The sequence below is a fragment of the Cynara cardunculus genome (assembly GCF_001531365.2).
Source record: "Cynara cardunculus var. scolymus isolate 2C chromosome LG 12, CcrdV1, whole genome shotgun sequence".
NCBI classification, from domain to species: Eukaryota; Viridiplantae; Streptophyta; class Magnoliopsida; order Asterales; family Asteraceae; genus Cynara; species Cynara cardunculus.
This window is the reverse complement of record NC_037539.1, coordinates 25,475,231-25,494,454: the sequence shown is the minus strand read 5'-3', so window position 1 is coordinate 25,494,454 and position 19,224 is coordinate 25,475,231. Positions and strand designations below refer to the sequence as shown.

Genomic DNA, 19,224 nt, shown 5'->3' with positions numbered 1-19,224 from the left:
CATATATAAAACTACATCAGTATATTTATATGCGTATATATATATAGTATATATATATATATATATATATAATATTCAAGAATGTGAGAAAATATAAAAATACCTCGTAACGAGATGAGAGGAAATCTCGACGCTAAAGAGACGATTGGAGACGAAAGGGAAGGAAATTTCAGGGTGTTACAGATCATACCACTTACCTTTTCCTTCGCTTATCGCTATCTTTCCCGATTCCCAAATCACGAGCCTTTTGGGCAGCCAGTTTTCCTGTACGGATTCATTCAAAACGCAAAGTTACGCTGAAGCTATTTCACGTTGAAATCTTAAATAGATTGAAACATTAACCTACCAAGCGATATCCATAACATCGAAGTTTCTAAGGGTAAATCGAGAATTAAACAAGAACCCATTAAAATTTTAAATAGGTTTATGCGTAGAGAAATTTGAATCAAGATGGTAAGGTAATTTGAATCAAGGCTCTGGACATCATCTATTGGACATCACCTAATTTACATTGTGGCGAATGTCACGTTTATCAGAGCTATAACTAAAGCCGGTTCAAGTAGGCTGGTCAACATACAATAGGTTTGATGCCTGAATATCAACAAAACAAATAATGATGTGTGGTAAGTCATAATATAAACATACGCAGAATGAACAATGCAAAAACACCAAGTTCAACTCCTTATAGCAACATCGACTCTAGAACATGGAAAACCAACATTTAAAACATCCATAGGAAGGAATTGGCTGGAGAAATCTTTGTATGTGGCTCTTGATACGAGATTAAATAAAAAGAAGCTCATGAATCATTACCAAGCATTATGATGATGCAATGGTATGATTGTTGAGCATGCATCTTCTATTGACAATATGCTGCAAGTGAAGATTAAATATCAAGAAAACCTTAATTTCTCACCTTTTTTAGCATTGCAATGAAATGACCCTGAACAAACTTATATGAGCTGTAAGAGCTCCTCAGAAAATTACAATGAAAAAACTAAAGATTCATTTCCCTCTTACATCACTCCAGAAAACAGAAAATGGAGATCCCTTTTTTCTCCTTAACAACTATGCAAATCTACAACTAATCTACAACGGGATCTCTACAGGCAGGTGATATTACAAAGGCTTTTTGCTCTATCATGACAATAAGCCTAACTGATGAATAAAACAAAAATATGTATGTGTGATCCATAACCTAGCACACCATGTCTCCATTGCCAAATAGAAAACTTATAACACGGAATGAATGAACAAAATGTCTCTCTAATATTCCAAGTCTGGCATTGTTTTCAATACAATTCTGTTACAGTCACTTCTAGCTTCTAAGTTTGAGATCCCGTTACCAAAAGTAATAATAAACCTAGGTTCATAATCAGCAAGATGTTCGACATACAAAGTACAAACATCTAAAAAAAACTTCAGTCAAGCATAATCACGAATTCATGAAAATTGAAAAAGAACACTAAAAAAAGAAGTTAATACCGAGGAGCATGAGAATGTTCAATCTGGTAATAACCAGCGTGATGACCTAAATCATCAACAGATATGCCATTTGGATCGACTAAATTGGGGAACTTAAAACGCTTCTCAACTATCTTATTCTGTTGAAAACTCGACGATCGCAACCCATCATCGTCCTCAACGATGTTGATCGAGCGTTCTGGGAACAAATTAAAGTCCCTGATCATCTTCTTGGCTAGAGTCGATGGAAAGCTAGTGAAGTGCAGGGTTTGATGATGGAAAGGGAAAGGAGCGAAGAAGAAGGGAGTGCGTGTTACTTGTGTCTTGTGCGGAAGAAATGGTGACGCGTTGCTTTTCTTCGTAAGAAACTGCGGACCATCAAAAATGAATCAAGAGGGTACCTGAATCAAAGAAGAGCCTGGAACCTATGAGAATATGAATCGAAAAACCCTAAATTAAAAATGGGCCTCAACGATAGAGAAAGCAGAAATCGATCATAGAAAAGAGGATCGAGAATGGGAAGAGGAGAGCGTGCGATGGGCAGAGTTGCCTTGGGAAGAGGAGAGCGTGCGATGTCACATTGGGAGTATGAGTTGAGAGGATGGAGAGGCGGGAGGATGAATAGACACGCATGAGAATTGCCTTGGGCAGAGTTGTCTTGGGAAGAGGAGAGCGATGTCGTTTGGAGTGGTATTAAAGGGTAGTACTTTATGCATATTAAATTGTTTTTAAGACTAAAGGGGTATTTTGGGTATTTATAAATTTAAGACTTTAAGACTTTGAATGAAAATGCTTAATAAAGTAGTATAGATAAACTAAAATAGTACTCGCACAATACAACGAGATATATCTCGATATTAGTACTTTGTTTTATTTTTTTTTTAACTTTGTCAATGTTATAATATAGTTTTATGTAGTTTTGAGAAAAATATAAAATTGAAGACTTTATAAAAATTTGAAAAGAAAATATAAAAGTTTTAGTTTTTTTTGTGTAATTTCTTTAATTCAATTTTTGATATAATTTAATTTAGGTTTAATAACAAAGTTATTTATTTTTGGTTTAATAATATTTTTTATAAAGGTAATAATTAAGTATTTTATTAGAACTCAATGATTATCCTAATTATATTTTATATTTTTTATATTTAAAATGAGAAGTTTATCTTGTATTTGATTATGTTTATCTGCATTTAGTTACATGAATTCAAACATGGAGTTTTAATAAGTTGTATTATGCAGAATTAACTTGTAATCTTGAATTTTAAGTAATATATGTTAATTAACAGCACTTCATGTATAAAAAATGGTTTTTAAGAGATTTTGCCAAATGCTTTATAATATAGTATAAATGATTTAGACAATTAAATAAAGTAGAAATACAAAAATCTTAAAATTAAAGTATCATTTTATAAATATCAGAATATTAATAAAAAGTATTGTTGGTGAATTATTATGCAAAATTTGATGTTTTATTATTCATAACACTAAAATACGTTATTCATATCAAAATAAGTGTATATATTTCTATTTTTTATTTACTCAATTGCTGCTTACTTGAAGAAATAATTTCCACATTTCTACTCTATCATTAATTTATGAGGTAAAGAAAATTTACCTCTCTATTATAAAACCGTTGTTTAAAAAAATGACATAATTATATATTCTTAAAACTCTATCTTTCATCGTAGACATTTATATTGGGACGAAAAAGTAATGAAAAAAAATATGCATTCACTGACGAGAAAAACATAAAAAATCTAAAATACCCCTCAATTAACAAATTATTTAACGTCAACTAAATGGAGGAACCAAATTCACATATTTTGCAAACCACAATAGTCAGCTTGTAGTTTCGAACTATAGAGATGAAAACCGTTAAAAATGACAAAAAGTATGAACAGGAATATTGTTGTTTACTCACTTTTTTATTAGTAAAACTGTAAATTTGCCATTTTTATTTCTATAGGTCAGCCTGATTTATTCTTTACGGCTGCAACTATATTTCGATTCATCTTGTTTTTCAAAGGATTTCATAACTAAACATTGAACCATTTCATATGATCGGGATAAACGGAGAAAAATAAACGTTGCACCGTAATTTTAAATTAGAAAAGAGATTTCAAAAAATTACATCATAGTTCACAATTTCTAATCTAGAAAAAAGATTTATTTCGTTTAAATAATAACCGACCCGGATCATATGTATCTTGGATAGTAATAGTATTCGTATGTCAGTTAAACTCAACGGCCCAAAAGCCCAACTTATTTATGGATTGGGATTTGGGAATCCCGGACCGGACCTCTTACCCCCGTTCCGTATAACCGTATTCAACCGTAGACCTCCGTATTCCACACCTGCGCCACCATTAACTAGATTGTTTTCCGATGACAGTCGGAGTTTCAGACGGCGGAATGGACTCTCACACAAACAAAGACTTAAAATCTAAGGAGGGCAACAACCAGACGTCCAAGAAATCGCGCGAGGCTGAACGCCGTCGGAGGCGGCGGAAGCAGAAGAAAAACAAGCCCCTCAGTCGAGACGAGACGGGCAGTAAAGTCGATGAGAATGGTGATGGAATTACCGGAGACGATAGCGGAATACAGAACTCCAATCCTCAGAAGGTATTGCCTAGTCTGATTTGCATCTTAGGGTTTACGACATTTTCAATTGTCCTGTTTTTTCAAACTAGAAATTCAACTGGTTTTCCTCAATCTCCAGGTTGCTACTTGTTCGGGTTTTGAATTCACCATTGCTTTATGTTCCTCGGTCAAATACTGCATTCTTCCGATTGCTAGTCCAAATCAGTATTGGTTTTGAAATGACTTGAAAGTACAGTTACTAATGTGTAGAAGCTGATTGTGGCTTGGAAGTTGTAGCTGTATAATTAGGATTATAGTTGCTCAAGCCTCAAAACGGTTGTAGTGCTTTTGTATCATAGCTAGATAGAAAGTTCACAGAACAGCTATTTCCACGAGGGTGGCATATGTTAAGAAATTGATTTGTCACTGGTACAGCTGTACTTGAAACACTAGGTGGTTCCTGATTTCTAGAATGGAGCTAGACTGTTTGTTGGTCTGAGCTGGCTTGAACTTTTATCGAGTTTGGTGCTCATTTTGGCTTGAGATGATTGTATATTTGATCATTAGCATGAGCAAAGAGGCATCCTAAGTTGAGTCAATATTGTTATGTGTATGCGCTTAACTTGTTTAGATTAGGCATTTGGTGTGTAATTTGTGTAAGATGATATTATGATGGGGCTGTTTACCAAATTTTCAATTAAGCCCGGTATGGGTTAAGTTGTCTTACCGGATAAATTTGTCCATCTGGATAAACATTTGTTGTTGTTTACTTTTTTTTTCCCCCTGAATCAACAGTCTGGATGATGGAAATGACTGTTTTACCAATTCGTACAAAAAATCATCAGATTAGCAAATTTATCAAAAATTGAAGAAAAATCAACAGTAGGTGATCCAGATTCTAGAGGATACACAAATCGAAGAAAAACTAACAAACCCACATGAGGAAAAACCATTAAAAGACCCAAGTTTGAAGAAACTTCAAGTCGATTTTGGTGTTGCAGGGGAGTTCAAACAGGTAATGAAAAAACATCAACAAACCCACATGAGGAAAAACCATAAAAGATTGATGAAAGTGAATCCCAAATTTGAAGAAACTTCAAATCGATTTTGCTGACGCAGGGGAGTTCAAACAGGTCATTGCTTTTGGAGATTGGGGTTTCGATTTGGGTATTAGGATTTCGATTTTGGGGTTTTGTTCTTGGTGATGCATCGAAGTCAAGAGAGATGAGGAGAGAAGCAACCATTCGCCAAGGAGATGCAGGTTTTGGTCTTGGGTTTTTGTTCTTGGTTATGCGTCGAAGTCGAGAGAGATGAGGAGAGAAGCAACAATTTCGCGAAGGAGATGCAGGGTTCCAATTTCAGGAAGGAGATGCAGGTTTCAATTTCAGGAAGGAGATGCAGGTTTCAATCTCTGAAGAAGATGCAGATCTCGTTGGGAGAAAGAGACGCGCAAGTTTTTCTTTCTACAGAGGCCTTTTTTTATTCTATGGATAGAGAAGGTAAATTTTATGACTGAATGGGGACAAGAGAGCCTACCAGCTGTGCGGATAAGCCGGTATATTTTCAAAGTAAGCCCCAAGTACTATGGCTATGCGAATAAGCCGGTTAAGCCATTAAAACCCGTTAATTCACAAGTGAACAGCCCCATAGTGTGTCATGTGTACACCACTACATCCAATATACACATTCTTATTTCCCGCTCCTCTGTTGCGTGTGTGTCTATTTATCTGGCACTTTTTCTCCCCAAAATATATGATATATTGGGCTTTTTACTGAGAATAAGTAATAACTTTACTATATGCATAACTTTCAAGTTACTGAAATTTTGTGAATTGGCCTTCAGTGAGTGTGACACAAGTATGAGAAGGGGTGTGATCATTGTTGATTGTTTTCAAGGATACATTATTCTGTTTAAAAAAAGATCCTGATCAATGAGAAGAATTAATTATTTGGGACATTCTCAAAAAGAAAATGTCGTTTATTTCAAGGCGAAGGGGAGCAATGTCTATTTTTCTATGCGATGTACCGAAACAACTGATATGTTCTCCTACATTAGAAGGGTTCTTGAAGCCAAAAGACTTCTCTAACATAGAGATGACAATAATGAACCTAAGACTGTCTTATTAGTCGTTGGCCACTCAAATTAATACATAATCATTGTATCCGGTAAAGCCAAATGTCAAGTGCTCATGGTAAGTTAGGGGTTATACTCTTGCACCACATGCCTTTTTCTCTATCAAATTTCATATGCACCATCTATCTTGGGATGGAGGGAGCTTCCACTAAGCTATATTCTTGTCTATTCTTTTTAGCTAGCTGATTTTGTGCTGATTTTTGCTCATTTCTAGTCCACCTTCATTTTTTTGCATGTAGCTCGCTTGTTTGAGGACTGAGGTTTGTGTTAACTCCCAGTTGCTTGTGAACAACTTCATATTGACATAGTCAAAACTACAAGTGTCAACCGAGATTTGTTTGAGATCATTTAACCTAAGAAATTTTTTATTCCACTCAGGCTAAGAGTTGTAGCAAACTAAAGTGTGAGCTTGATGAACCATGTACTGGATTTGATGACAATCCCATTTTGTATACCAAAATATTGTTTTCGTTTACAATAGCAATGAAGGGTGAAGAAAGAGTTATTTTGGTGTTGTATTATCTGGCAACAAAATATATTGTCATTTATATGTAAAGGAAGAGTGGTTTTACCCTATGCTGTTAATTGCGGATAGCGGACACTAGCAAAATAACAGTGGTCAGATTGCGGTGACCGATATTTAGGGTCAGTTGCGTTCGATATTAACGTTACTTTTTGGGGGGGTTTTTGGGCTTTATTCTCAATCTTTGTTTTTGGATAGTTGGGCTTTATTTCTGGTCTTTCTGTTTTTGGGGTTTATTTTTCTTAAGTTTAATCCATTAACATAAGTTGGAAGAACTAGGTTTCTCTATCAACAACCTGTTTTAGTCTTTAAACTATCTGTTCTTCTGGGCTCTATTCGGCGATCTCATCTGCTTTAGACGACCACGACCCACGAGTCTCAGGCTCTCAGCTTCTGTTCCAGACTTCCAGCTTCTAGCTTCTGTTTCCAACTTCTATTTCCAGCTTCTGTCTCCAGGTACCACGAGTCTGGAGTCTGAATTCTTAATCTTGGTTGATAAGAAAATTGAAGCAGATTGGTCAATTAAACTCCCTCTGCTCCAACTTCTGCTCCCTCTGTGGATGCAAGAGATGGCCTCCTTTGGTCAGAAGTACGAGAAGCAACAGGAGGTAATGAACAAGTTGGGTCAAGTAACAAGAAGTAAAAGGGAGTGCTATAGGGATGATGATGATGATGATCACGTTGGAGATGAAGGGGGAGAAGGGGAAGGGGAAGCTAGCCTAAGCGAAGAAGTGAACGTATTAGATGATGTTGACTCAAATGCTGAACGTATTTTGCAAATGATATGTTTATGTAGGCATATTATATATATAATTATATATAATTCTAAGAAATATTATATGAACCGCTTTTTTTGGACCGCTATACCACCGCTATTTCAAATATCGGTCCCGACAGCAGTTTTGTATTTTCACCGCTATAACAGCATAGGTTTGACCTCAGACCTTGCCCACCTTATTTGTAAACGTGTTTTTGTAATTTTGATTGTCGGTTTCACTTATCCTGTGGTGAAGAATACAACAGTTTCATTTGTTGGGGGCATGATTCATGTATTTCTTAATTAATGAAAGTACATCGTATTCATTTAATTTAGGGTTACAAGCTGGTTTTCAAGTATGATATAGTTTTTGCCTGATGCTAACGTAAAGTGGTTTTATATTGCTTTGGTTTGCATGTCTATAACTCTATATCCATGATTCCTATATATCGAACGTCATACTGCTTAGTCACCTTGCACAGATAATGAACATTCATTTTGGTGTGGTGGTGTTGTAGCGATTATTAATTGTCTTGTAATTGTAAGGTTATGGAGCAAGTTGAAATAGAGTATATCCCTGAAAAAGCAGAACTAGATGGTGACTTGGATGATGAATTCAGAAAAGTGTTTGAGAAATTCACTTTTAAAGAATCTGCTGCTTCTGAGGTAAAAAGGGTTCTTATTCTCTCTTCATGACTAAAGATCTTAATGGCTTATTTCGTCTTAGTCTGAACTCATCCCTTGTTTTTTAATTTAATTCGTTCAGGAGAACGATAAGAGTGAAGGGGCTGCTGTCACTGCAGTATCAAATAAGAAAGCTAGTTCAGATTCAGAGGAAGAAGAACAAGATGACCAACAGAAGGAGAAAGGTGGCATATCTAATAAAAAGAAAAAGGTTATATTTTGGATATTTTGGGTGAATTTGTAGCCATTCTTTTTCTTGTCATTGATATCTTTGTTCTAATTTATTTCCTTGTGGGGACATTCTATTTAGCTTCAGCGCCGGATGAAGATTGCTGAACTCAAGCAGATTAGTTCCAGGCCAGATGTAGTCGAGGTGATTTTTTAGAGTTTCTTCATGTCAGCTCATGCTTATTGGTTGATTACTTGATTTTACTCTATCTTGGCTGACCTTAGTTGTTCGTCATTCTAATATTGATTTCATAAGAACTTGAAACGCCGAATTCTGCATGCCCATACCCAAGCATGTTCTGCTGAATAAAATTGTTTTTGATTAAATTTGTTCTTCCTCCTTCCTCTTTTTCTTTTCTTATCTTTTGATAATTTATATCAGAAGTGCTTCCTCCTCTCTTTTTTAGATTATTCTTCATCTATGGATTCTGGAAGCTTCTTGTTCTCTGCATTTTAAGCTGCTAAAGGTTCATAACTTCAGTGGACACCTATCTATCCTATATTATAGAGCATTTAGGTTTTACCTCTCAACTACTCTTAAATTTTCAAGAATATAAGTGTTAAAGCATTAAGTACAAATCAATAATCTATACAGAATCTTCAATGTTTATATTATTCCTATTTTACCCCTTCCGTGAACAATAAGAATGGAAGCTTGAAGTGTTTCTGGAAACTCATATTGCCCTTTCCATATGAAACGGATCAAGTTTTGGAAACTCACATATTTATCTCAATTATAAAAAAATCTAAATTATTTTAAATACAATTATTTTTATAATCAAACAAATTATATCAAAATCTATCTTCTCAATTTTTTAACCTGGTTTTCAAAATTTCAGTTGCGAGTATATTCACATGCGACTATATTCATACAATATTTTTACTATATTGTACAACATTTACAACTTAGGAGCTGGTTGATTGGTTTTCCATCAAGTCCTTTATGGATAAAATTGTTTGTGTGGATTAATCTCTATATAGATTGGGAAGGTTTTTGTTTGGGAGGGTCTTTTCATAGATAGAAGGAGCATCTTTTTTGATTGGGAGGGACATGTTTGGAAAAAAAAACTTTGCTTTCTGCATAAACTTCCCCCTAGAAGCTTACTAAATAAGCCATTTTCTATATCATTCAGCCACTACCAAATATATCATTTATAGCTGACCGAATAAGCTGAGTCCCATTAAGCTTTTTGAGCTGCTAACAAATAGGCCCTTATTACTACATACACATAATCTTATTAATATGTTTGAACTTTACAAACCTGACTCATAATCAACCATTCAATTGATAAACATGTTCAAATACAAGATAGATTGAGCTCTAGTACTACGGTAAAGAACTCCATAAAACTAATAACCAACGTAAGACTCTCGCTTTCAAAGCCATGCAAATTCATAAAATAAAATCAAGATTGCCGAAATAGAGATGTATTACGCTGCAGTGCACGGGCACACTTCTAGTTCTCTCATAATTAACGAGGATCATTCGTTGATTATACATGTAATTTACAACTTGCTAGTCTCATCATGCAGTCATGTCTGATTTGTTAATGGTGGTCATCTGTTGTCTCACTGCACTAATGCCTGTGCATATCATTGTCTTTAGTATGCCAGTCATTTTATTTGCATCTTTATCACCAGCATTATCAGTTAATGATTCATTTACATGAGTTTCAGGTGTGGGATGCTACCTCAGCTGACCCTAAATTGCTGGTTTTCCTCAAATCATATCGCAATACTGTTCCAGTGCCAAGACATTGGTGCCAGAAAAGAAAATTTTTACAGGTGATTCATCAAATAAGAAGCAATTGTTGTGGGAAAAATATGTTGCATCCACGGGTGTATATACCTTGTTTTCTATGAGAGCAAATACTTGTGCAGTAGACTTGAAAAATGAGGGATGCAGGGAAGCGGGTGATGAAAAATACGTTGATGAGGTTTGTCTTATATGTATATATGTGGTTCTTGCAGGGGAGCGGCTGTGACAATCTTGGAGCCTGGACATGTAGGTGTTTTTGCGAATGAGACTTTTAAATGGTTACTGTTGATATATTTGCTAACGGGGGTTGGGAACTTGTATGTTGCCTTAAACTAAAATAAATAACAATGCACTTTGCATGATACACAATGGGGACTATTCATCTGTGCAATCTGGATGCTGATTATTTGGTTTTGCATTTCAGATATTTCTGCACTGCATAGTGCAGAAGCTTTTATACAGATATGACAAAAACAAACTCTAGTCTGTTTTGGTTTCTACTTTCTAGCAGTGTCATAGACAGTCAGTGTCCTTTTTTTAAGTGTAGGATTGTCTTATTTATTTCTATGCTGATTGACTTGGATCTCATCCAGTTTTGAATTTGTGTGGCAGGGGAAACGGGGTATTGAGAAACAGCCATTTCAACTTCCTGACTTTATTGCTGCCACAGGAATTGAGAAAATTAGACAGGTAAGATAAGATCTTGCGACTCCTGTTCTGTATAGCAAGTTTTGCTTTTAATTGGCTACAAAATATATCTCTAGCCTAACATATTATGCTTTCATGCTCTGTGCTTTTTACATTTAGAGCTGTTGGTTTTTATGAGTGCAAATTTTTGAAATATTTGCTCTTAAAAGATGGACACTTGTTCCTTGAATGTTATGACCCTGCCTACTCATCACCCATCTCCTACAAATACGCATAAATCCTCTAATGTTATATATTGTTGGGTACATAATAGATGAGAAAACATCATTAGAAGGGAATATGCAAACTTAAATTTAATAGTTAGAACTTTGTGAGTGACAAATTGCAAGTTACAACTAATGAACGAGAAGAAAAGCAAAGAGCCATGTCCTTTTCATTTGACTTATTTTCAGAAGTCAGATGTTCTCTGATTTAGGCCTCTGGGAACTATTTGTTGTTTTGAATAATTTTGTAGTTAATGCGAGACAACAATGGAGGAAAAGAGAATGGATAGAAAAAGATAGAAAATAATAAGGCTTAACTAACTGGTCCTTCAATTTCTTTCTTTTTAATTGTTTATAACCATTTAGAAATGAAATAAATTTTGGAAGTAGAAAGTCATTTTACTTTTCAAAGCAAGCAAATTGAACCAAGACAGTTTTGGGTCCCCAAATTTCTTCTATGTTTTTGGGAAATAGGGAAGTCTAAAATTTCCTTTCATTTTTGTTTCCTGTTCAACTTATAAGCTCAGAAAAAGCTGTTCTGTTTCGTTTCACATCATTCTTTTTCCTTTCCAAGTTGTCATCCTTACAAACTACAAACAAGGTGTCATGTATTTCTATGAGGGTTAATATCTCCCAACTAGCCTACTGAATTGTTTATTTATCTATTACCATGTATCCAATTTTAAAATCTGGTCTATACCTCCCCTAATGCGCCCCTACAATCTCCCATTTACCTAGTGCATTTGGAGATACCCCATCATATCAAACACTGTCTTCTTGTTTCCTCTCGCTTTGGTGTCACTTAACCTGTACCCAGTCATCAACTTCAGACATGTGCATTTTCGCTACACTGATCATATGTGTATCTATTAGTTGACAGCCCAAGTGTTTGAATTTTGATTCATAGATCGCAATAAGTCCCCAGTTGAATATTGAGGGTAAAACCTGAGGTAGACTGTCCTTTTCTTCAATAAATGCAACACAGTTCTTTTCTTCACCGAACAGGCCTGCCTACATCCCACCCCCACCCTGCATTCATGCGGGATATTCATTTGGTTTAGTTGGTTCACTTTTGAGTTTGAGCTCAAATGCAATATGCCGATATGGAGAAGAAAAGGATGTCATATACATAGCCGTTTCCTGCAAGCAGTGTGGCTTTGTTCGTAATTCAGACATGTGACCTCTGGTTTGCAAGGATGCAATCTTATCACTGAGCCAGTAATTAATCCCACAACATTCTCTGTCAAGAAAGAGAATAATCTATAACATTTTCTTAGGGAAGGTGGTGGAAGGAGGACCAAGGTTGCTTTTAGTTCTATGGCTATTGCAAATTAAAATGATGACAAGTGGCATATACCTAATAATCTCAAATTAATTATCCAGTGATTAAGATTGAAAGAATGAACTCATGAAGCATCTCCAACTGTCTTTAGTTCATCGGGGTAATATATGTGGCTCCATTAACATAAGAATTCTATGACATTGTTGAAACTTCGGAGGTTGAACTTTTATCTTGCTGTTTTTTGCAGGCTTATATTGAAAAGGAGGATAGTAAGAAGCTTAAACAGAAGCAACGTGAGCGAATGCAGCCAAAAATGGGAAAGATGGATATCGATTATCAGGTTTATTCACTTGATTCTTGTGTAATACATGGGATTATAGTGTATCACTGCTACTATGTTTGTGGAAAATATATGCTTGCTGGTACTTTTTTTCAGTTTCACTTCTAAGTCTGGGGTTTTGACATCAATCCTGAAATTGATTTGCAGGTACTCCATGATGCTTTTTTCAAATACCAGACTAAGCCAAAATTGACTTCACATGGTGATCTCTATCATGAAGGAAAAGAGTTTGAGGTAACATACCCTTTTATCTTCACTACCTTGTAAATTTATCGGAATAATTTGGGCGAGGAATGATGTCATGTAGCCTTAGTCACTTGCCAGACAGTGTTAGACGAGATAGAGGGACTAACAAGGGCCAGTTCTCTTTAAAGTAAAAACAACAGCTTGTTTGGATGTATGTTCTCTTACCTATATTAGCTCTCGGGTTGGGGCATCAAATTTATCCATTGGACCCTTATCCTGAGATAAGGTGTTAATTCAATGGCAAGACATGGCCTAGCCTCTTGGATGACAATCTTGCCTCATATTTGGTGCCTATTGTGTAATTGTCTTAAGATTTTTGTGCTCAATTAAGCGAGCTCTTTTTCCAGATAGCTAACCACGGATACAAATTTGCACCTATTCATCCCTATGGATAACATATGGATGTCAGGCATGTTTGTCCTACTTGATCAAATTTATTCACTTGCTGACATCCACTTCATGTCATGAACCAATGTTTTTAGATCTGAACCTTGTCTTACTTTTATTCAAAAGGCAGCATGCACTCTAATAATTGCCTAACACCACTAATAGAAGTATACATTCTTTTCAATCAAATGGTAAGGGAATATTTGATCATCCAGTAACCATTCTTTCTTAAATGGTGAGGTGCAATTCATGACAATATGATGTTTATGGCATTCATAATTGAACCTACTTTACGTTACACAGGTAAAACTTAGAGAGATGAAGCCAGGTACCTTATCACAGGAACTAAAAGAAGCGCTGGGAATGCCAGAAGGTGCTCCTCCCCCATGGCTTATTAATATGCAGGTGGGTGCTGCACTTACATTTGTTCTGCTACATGTTAAACAAATATCTCTATTCATCTTAAGGATTTTTATTCTTAAATAAGCCTCAAAAGGATGACAAGTATGTTGGCTATTATAAGATATCGTGTCTGAGCTTTGTGTAGTCTGATTAATGACAACTTTAATTTCCAGAGATATGGTCCTCCACCTTCTTATCCACATTTAAAGATTCCAGGATTGAATGCTCCTATTCCACCTGGGGCTAGCTTTGGTTATCATCCTGGTGGTTGGGGAAAGCCACCTGTTGATGAGGTAGGTTATTCATTTGACATGGTCTTATCTACTTTATTCTATTTCATGCTAGCCTCTGAATTTTATCTTTGTTTTCTTGTTGCTGAAGTTTGGGCGGCCAGTCTATGGGGATGTTTTTGGGCAACAAGAAGAACCACCCAATTATGAGGTACTTACATGTTGCCTTCTTTTTTGTTATATGTTTGCAGGCTTGTTTTGAAGTAGAATTTTCATGGTAATAGATGGTTTGTAGCAAGTTAGAAGAGCAAGTATTTAGTAACAAGTTTTTTCTTCCTTTGGTTAGAATGCTGAAAGTATATGACTATATGTTACTTTGATGGATGTGTACTTCCACATCATCTCATTGGCATCTCTAAATGTCAATTCAGGAAGAGCCAGTCGATAAGAGTAAGCATTGGGGTGATTTAGAGGAAGAAGAAGAGGAGGAGGAGGAAGAAGAAGAAATGGAAGAGCAATATGAGGAAGAGGAATTGGAGGATGGCATTCAGTCGGTTGATAGTCTCTCTAGGTATCACATATCCCTTCTATTTGCCTACAAATTTTACGGTTATGGTTTTCAGCACAGAAATGCCTCATGTTTCAAATAATTGGTCACCCATCACCACTCAATCACACTGGATGTTACAGTTGCACATATGACATAGGTATAGGCATGTTTTTTTCTTTTCTTCTTGAAAGTGGGATGAACTTATAATTTGTGTATTATTCAGTACCCCAACTGGCGTAGAGACTCCAGATGTGATCGACCTTCGCAAACAGCAAAGGAAAGAACCTGAGAAACCGCTTTACCAAGTGAGTGTGTTCTCCATTTAACTAACTACTTCCTTTTTCTTCCAAATTTATAACTGAATAGTCTTATTTTATTTATTGCACTGGTACAGGTGTTGGAAGAAAAAGAAGAGAAGATAGCTCCAGGAACCTTGTTGGGAACAACACATACGTATGCAGTCAAATTCCTTATCAACATGAATAATATTTTTAGCAATATCTTTGTTGTCTTTTCCTGAAATATTTTGACACCTTTCTTTTCTGGCATCAGCTACGTGATAGGTGGTGCCCCACAAGACAAGCCGGCAGGCAAAAGGGTATTTGTATAAATGATAATTTTATGATGAAAGAAATGATGTATGTGTGGGTTTGGAATTGAATAATATGCTATTGGTTGACAGGTTGATTTGCTTAGAGGTCAAAAAACAGATAGGGTGGATGTGTCTTTACAGCCTGAAGAGTTGGAGGCAATGGAGAATGTGTTGCCTGCCAAGTGAGTTTTGTCAATCATACATACATACATACATACATACATCCGTCATTATGAGTTATATATATATATATTTCTTTTTGTGTTTGTTAGATATGAGGAAGCCCGTGAGGAAGAGAAGCTGCGTAGTCAACGGGAAGACTTCAGTGACATGGTTGCAGAGGTGTGTTATATTTATTTTGAATTTTCAAACATTTAAGAAAGAAAACAAGTTTTGAATTATTATTAATATATGTGACAGAATGAAAAGAAGAGGAAGAGAAAGATGCAGGAGAAAGACAGCAAGTCAAAGAAAAAGGATTTCAAGTTTTAGGACACAAATGCTGCATGTATTATGAGGTACTGTGATTGATTATGGTAAAACTAGAATCTGCTGACATGCTTTCTATGAAATATACAAAAACCAACTTCACTCTGCTCTTCCTTCACATTTTTGCCTGTCCATTGTATGTATGTGGACAAAAACAGACTATGATTGGTACATGTGTCTGGACAAAATCGCTGAACTTATCTTACATGTTTGGGACAGAAATGGGATAAAAGTAAAAACAATTACCAATCTACCTTCATTTGATACAACCCTAATATGGTATTTGGTTTAATGTTAATCACAAACCATCGCCTCTGCCGCCACCTCTATAATCACCACCATCGGCTATCACTATAACCGTCTACCACTACCTCCATATACACCACTGTTTGCCATGTTTACATCGTCCATAACCACATCTACCACAACCTTTGTTGATCACAACCACCACTATCACCATCACTTCCAACTCTACCTCTTCCACAACCACCACCCCCACCTTTATATCCACCACTGACGGTTGCCACCACCATAACTAGTAATCATCCACGATAGGTGGTTAAGTTGACATACTAACCCGATGCATATGGCCTATTCATTAGACCTACCTATTTGCTACGGATGCTCCATGGTATTACTAGTGCATTATCATCGTCCATCATCTCCACGTCCTCCATAACCGCCGTTTCTACCACCACCACCACCACCGTTTATCAGATATCGCTTATAAGATAGAACCATATTATCCCTTCCCATCCTGGATGGTGATTGAATAAGCCATTATATATATATATAGGGGTCCATTCAAGAGAGAACTGACTAGTTTGTGGTAACCGTGAGATCCAATCTCAACCACAAATCAATAGATAAATTAGGAAATTTATAATTTTGTTAATTTTTAATTAAAATTATAATGTAAGGACATTTTAGGTATTTTCTCTCTCTCCTCTCTTCTCTCTCCTTCCCCGTCTTCCGGCCACCGTCCTCCGGTGATATCACAATGTGATACTCAAGCACATATAAGATGTATTGTGATACCATTGTGTTACATATCCGATCGACCGCACAAACGATCACAATGTGATACGCAATCACATATAAGATGCATTGTGATACCACTGTGGTATCACCGGAAGACGATGGCCGAAGGACGGAGAGAGAAGAGAGGAGATGGGAGAGAAAATACCTAAATATAAATAAGCCATTATCATATATATATATATATATATATATATATATATATATATATATATAAAAGGTGTAAGTGCGGTTAAGATGTCACCAAAGAGATCCCAAGTGAAAAGAGGTACTTTGGTTTTTTAGTCTTAATCTTTTTTCTATAAAAATAAATTACATGGTTGGTCCCTTCCCTTCCCTAATCCCTACTCTTTTTTTACACTAGAGCTAGAGGTTATTTTACCTTCTCAGGCATAAAATCCAAAAAATGGAGCATACCACGTGGCCCATCTTTGTTTATTACTTCATAAATTTTCTTCATCAGTGATTTCTACAATACTCACTCCTCCATGTTTTCGTCTTTATCCTTTCTTTTTTACTCTTTATCTTTTACAGTAAATTACATTTTTGGTCCCTCTGATTGTATCTCCTTTTAAACTAATTATAGTTTTAGTCATTTTGTTTCACTTTTAATCCCTCAAATTAACTAACTTCTGCTAAATAGGTCCATTAAACTATTATCATCTTTTTCGTATTTGTTTAGTTTTCAATTAAAAACATAAAGAAAATATATTTATTATATATTAAATTATACATACATACATACATATATCACGCCGTGAGTCGCTGGAAGAAAGGATATACCGGACAGGAGTGGTGGTCGAAATGGGTTTAAATATACGTGTTTATGAATAAGGTGAAGGTGTACGGAAATGATCTTATTGGTTGGGTGTAACTGGATGATTCCACGTGGGAGAAGGATGATGAGTTATGCAAAAAATGGCTCCGATAAGGGGTAGTAACGATTTGTTGAGGAGTTTGAAGATGGTGGGATATAGAGTGTGACATTACATTAGGTGAAGTGAAGGTGAGAGGGACCATCATGGTTTATAAATATTAATATTATAATAATAATAATGTATACTATGAATATGATAATAGTAACAATATATTTATTTGATTTAAAGTTAAAAATTAAGTAAATGATGAAAAAGACCAAAATACCCTTGAGTTAATGGACCTATTTAGTATTTAATAGAAGTTAAACCAAAGGACTTACAGTCACCCAAAATCATAATTAATTCAAAAGATTGGCAACCAAAATGTTTTAAATCCATCCGTTTGGCTGGTTTTAAAGTACATGCACACAATTACATAGAGATCTAAATAGAAAAGGTTAAAATACCGTAATAATAAAAAATGAAGGTTAAAGAAAACTCCATACTTATTTCAATTATTGACAAAATATATTTAAATATACATTTATAAACCTACAATATAACATGTAACATCTGCTCTCTCTCACACATATATAATACATCTTTAAATATATCTTTTTTGTATTTTTTTTAATGATTTATGTATGAATTTTGTATTTTTACTTTTGTTTAAATTTGGTCTTAATTTAATAATATTTATAATTAAAATAGTTAATATTTGGAGAGAAAAATAGTATAAAAGTAAAGTTTTTTTTATTAACCTGGATATCCAACCTGTTATACGAGCTGACTAATCCTAGGGTAACCATCTGCTTTGCAGGTAGCCCAAAGTCACCGCATTTGAACCTTCGTAGTCACAAGAAGATTTTTGTTTCTTCTTGGATTTGAACATGAGACCTTCAGATACTTTTGATCTTTGAAGTTAAACTCAAACCAATCATACACCACCCTTGGGGTTATTAAAGTAAAGTTATGACTTATGAGATGAGGTCCAAGATGTAATTAATGGAGTGTATGATCAACTTTAACCTCCGAAACAAGACAAACCGACCATTCTCTGTTCTCTTTCCTTTTCATATCCCTATCTCCTACCACCCTAATTTTGTTGGCCCTATTATCATTTTCTTTTTTTCTTTTTTTATTCCATTAATATATTTAATAAATTTGGATTTTATATATCAAGGAAAGCGACACCCTTTTGAGATGCTCCATCGGCCATAGTATTCATCTCATCATCAACATAAATCAAAACATGATCTATTTGTGTTGCGTAGGTTTGAACCCGACACCTTATATGAATGTTATTATCGTTGGACAATAGAACACATCAATGAAGATGATCTGATAGAGTTTTTAGCATAATGTTGGGTTTTTTTTATTTGATACGTGTGTGTGTATATATATATATATATATATATAGAGACTTGGGGTCATGCGAGATCAAGAGTTTTTCGTGAGACCTGTAAGACCAATTCTCAATCTTTGGATTAGATCTACAAGCTGAACATTCATAATCACAAAATTGCCACTATGTAATTTTAGACCATTAGATCATTAACTTATAAAGTTGATCAATGAACATAAATTGGTTTTACGGGTCTCACGAAAAACCCTTGGTCTCACGTGAATCCAACCATATATATATATATATAGGGGTCCAATCAAGGGAGAACTGATTAGTTTGTGATAACTGTAAGATCCAATCTCAACCACAAATCAAATGATAAATTAAGAAACTAATATTTTTGGTAATTTAACTTAAAGTAATAAT

The 19,224-nt window shown here is 35.2% G+C and overlaps 1 protein-coding gene across 1 annotated transcript; it reads left to right on the top strand.

Annotated features, from left to right (window-relative positions):
• Positions 1-3,769: 3,769 nt before the first annotated feature.
• LOC112523273 (splicing factor 3B subunit 2-like) lies at positions 3,770-15,785 on the top strand. The gene is made up of 18 exons (XM_025132802.1): positions 3,770-4,086; positions 8,005-8,124; positions 8,225-8,353; positions 8,453-8,515; positions 10,048-10,155; positions 10,742-10,819; positions 12,570-12,662; positions 12,810-12,896; positions 13,599-13,700; positions 13,871-13,990; positions 14,079-14,138; positions 14,359-14,498; positions 14,701-14,782; positions 14,872-14,930; positions 15,030-15,075; positions 15,160-15,251; positions 15,342-15,411; positions 15,490-15,785. Exons 1-18 carry the CDS (start codon positions 3,850-3,852, stop codon positions 15,559-15,561), a joined length of 1,758 nt encoding a protein of 585 aa, XP_024988570.1. The 5' UTR covers positions 3,770-3,849; the 3' UTR covers positions 15,562-15,785.
• Positions 15,786-19,224: the final 3,439 nt, after the last annotated feature.

What these genes read in the sequence shown, in the direction of transcription:
- LOC112523273 (XM_025132802.1), top strand. Translation starts at nt 3,850, where the DNA reads ATGACAGTCGGAGTTTCAGACGGCGGAATGGACTCTCACACAAACAAA. An exon ending in AAGAACCACCCAATTATGAG is followed by an intron (nt 14,139 to 14,358) that starts GTACTTACATGT and finishes ATGTCAATTCAG; the next exon opens with GAAGAGCCAGTCGATAAGAG. An exon ending in GAGAATGTGTTGCCTGCCAA is followed by an intron (nt 15,252 to 15,341) that starts GTGAGTTTTGTC and finishes TGTGTTTGTTAG; the next exon opens with ATATGAGGAAGCCCGTGAGG.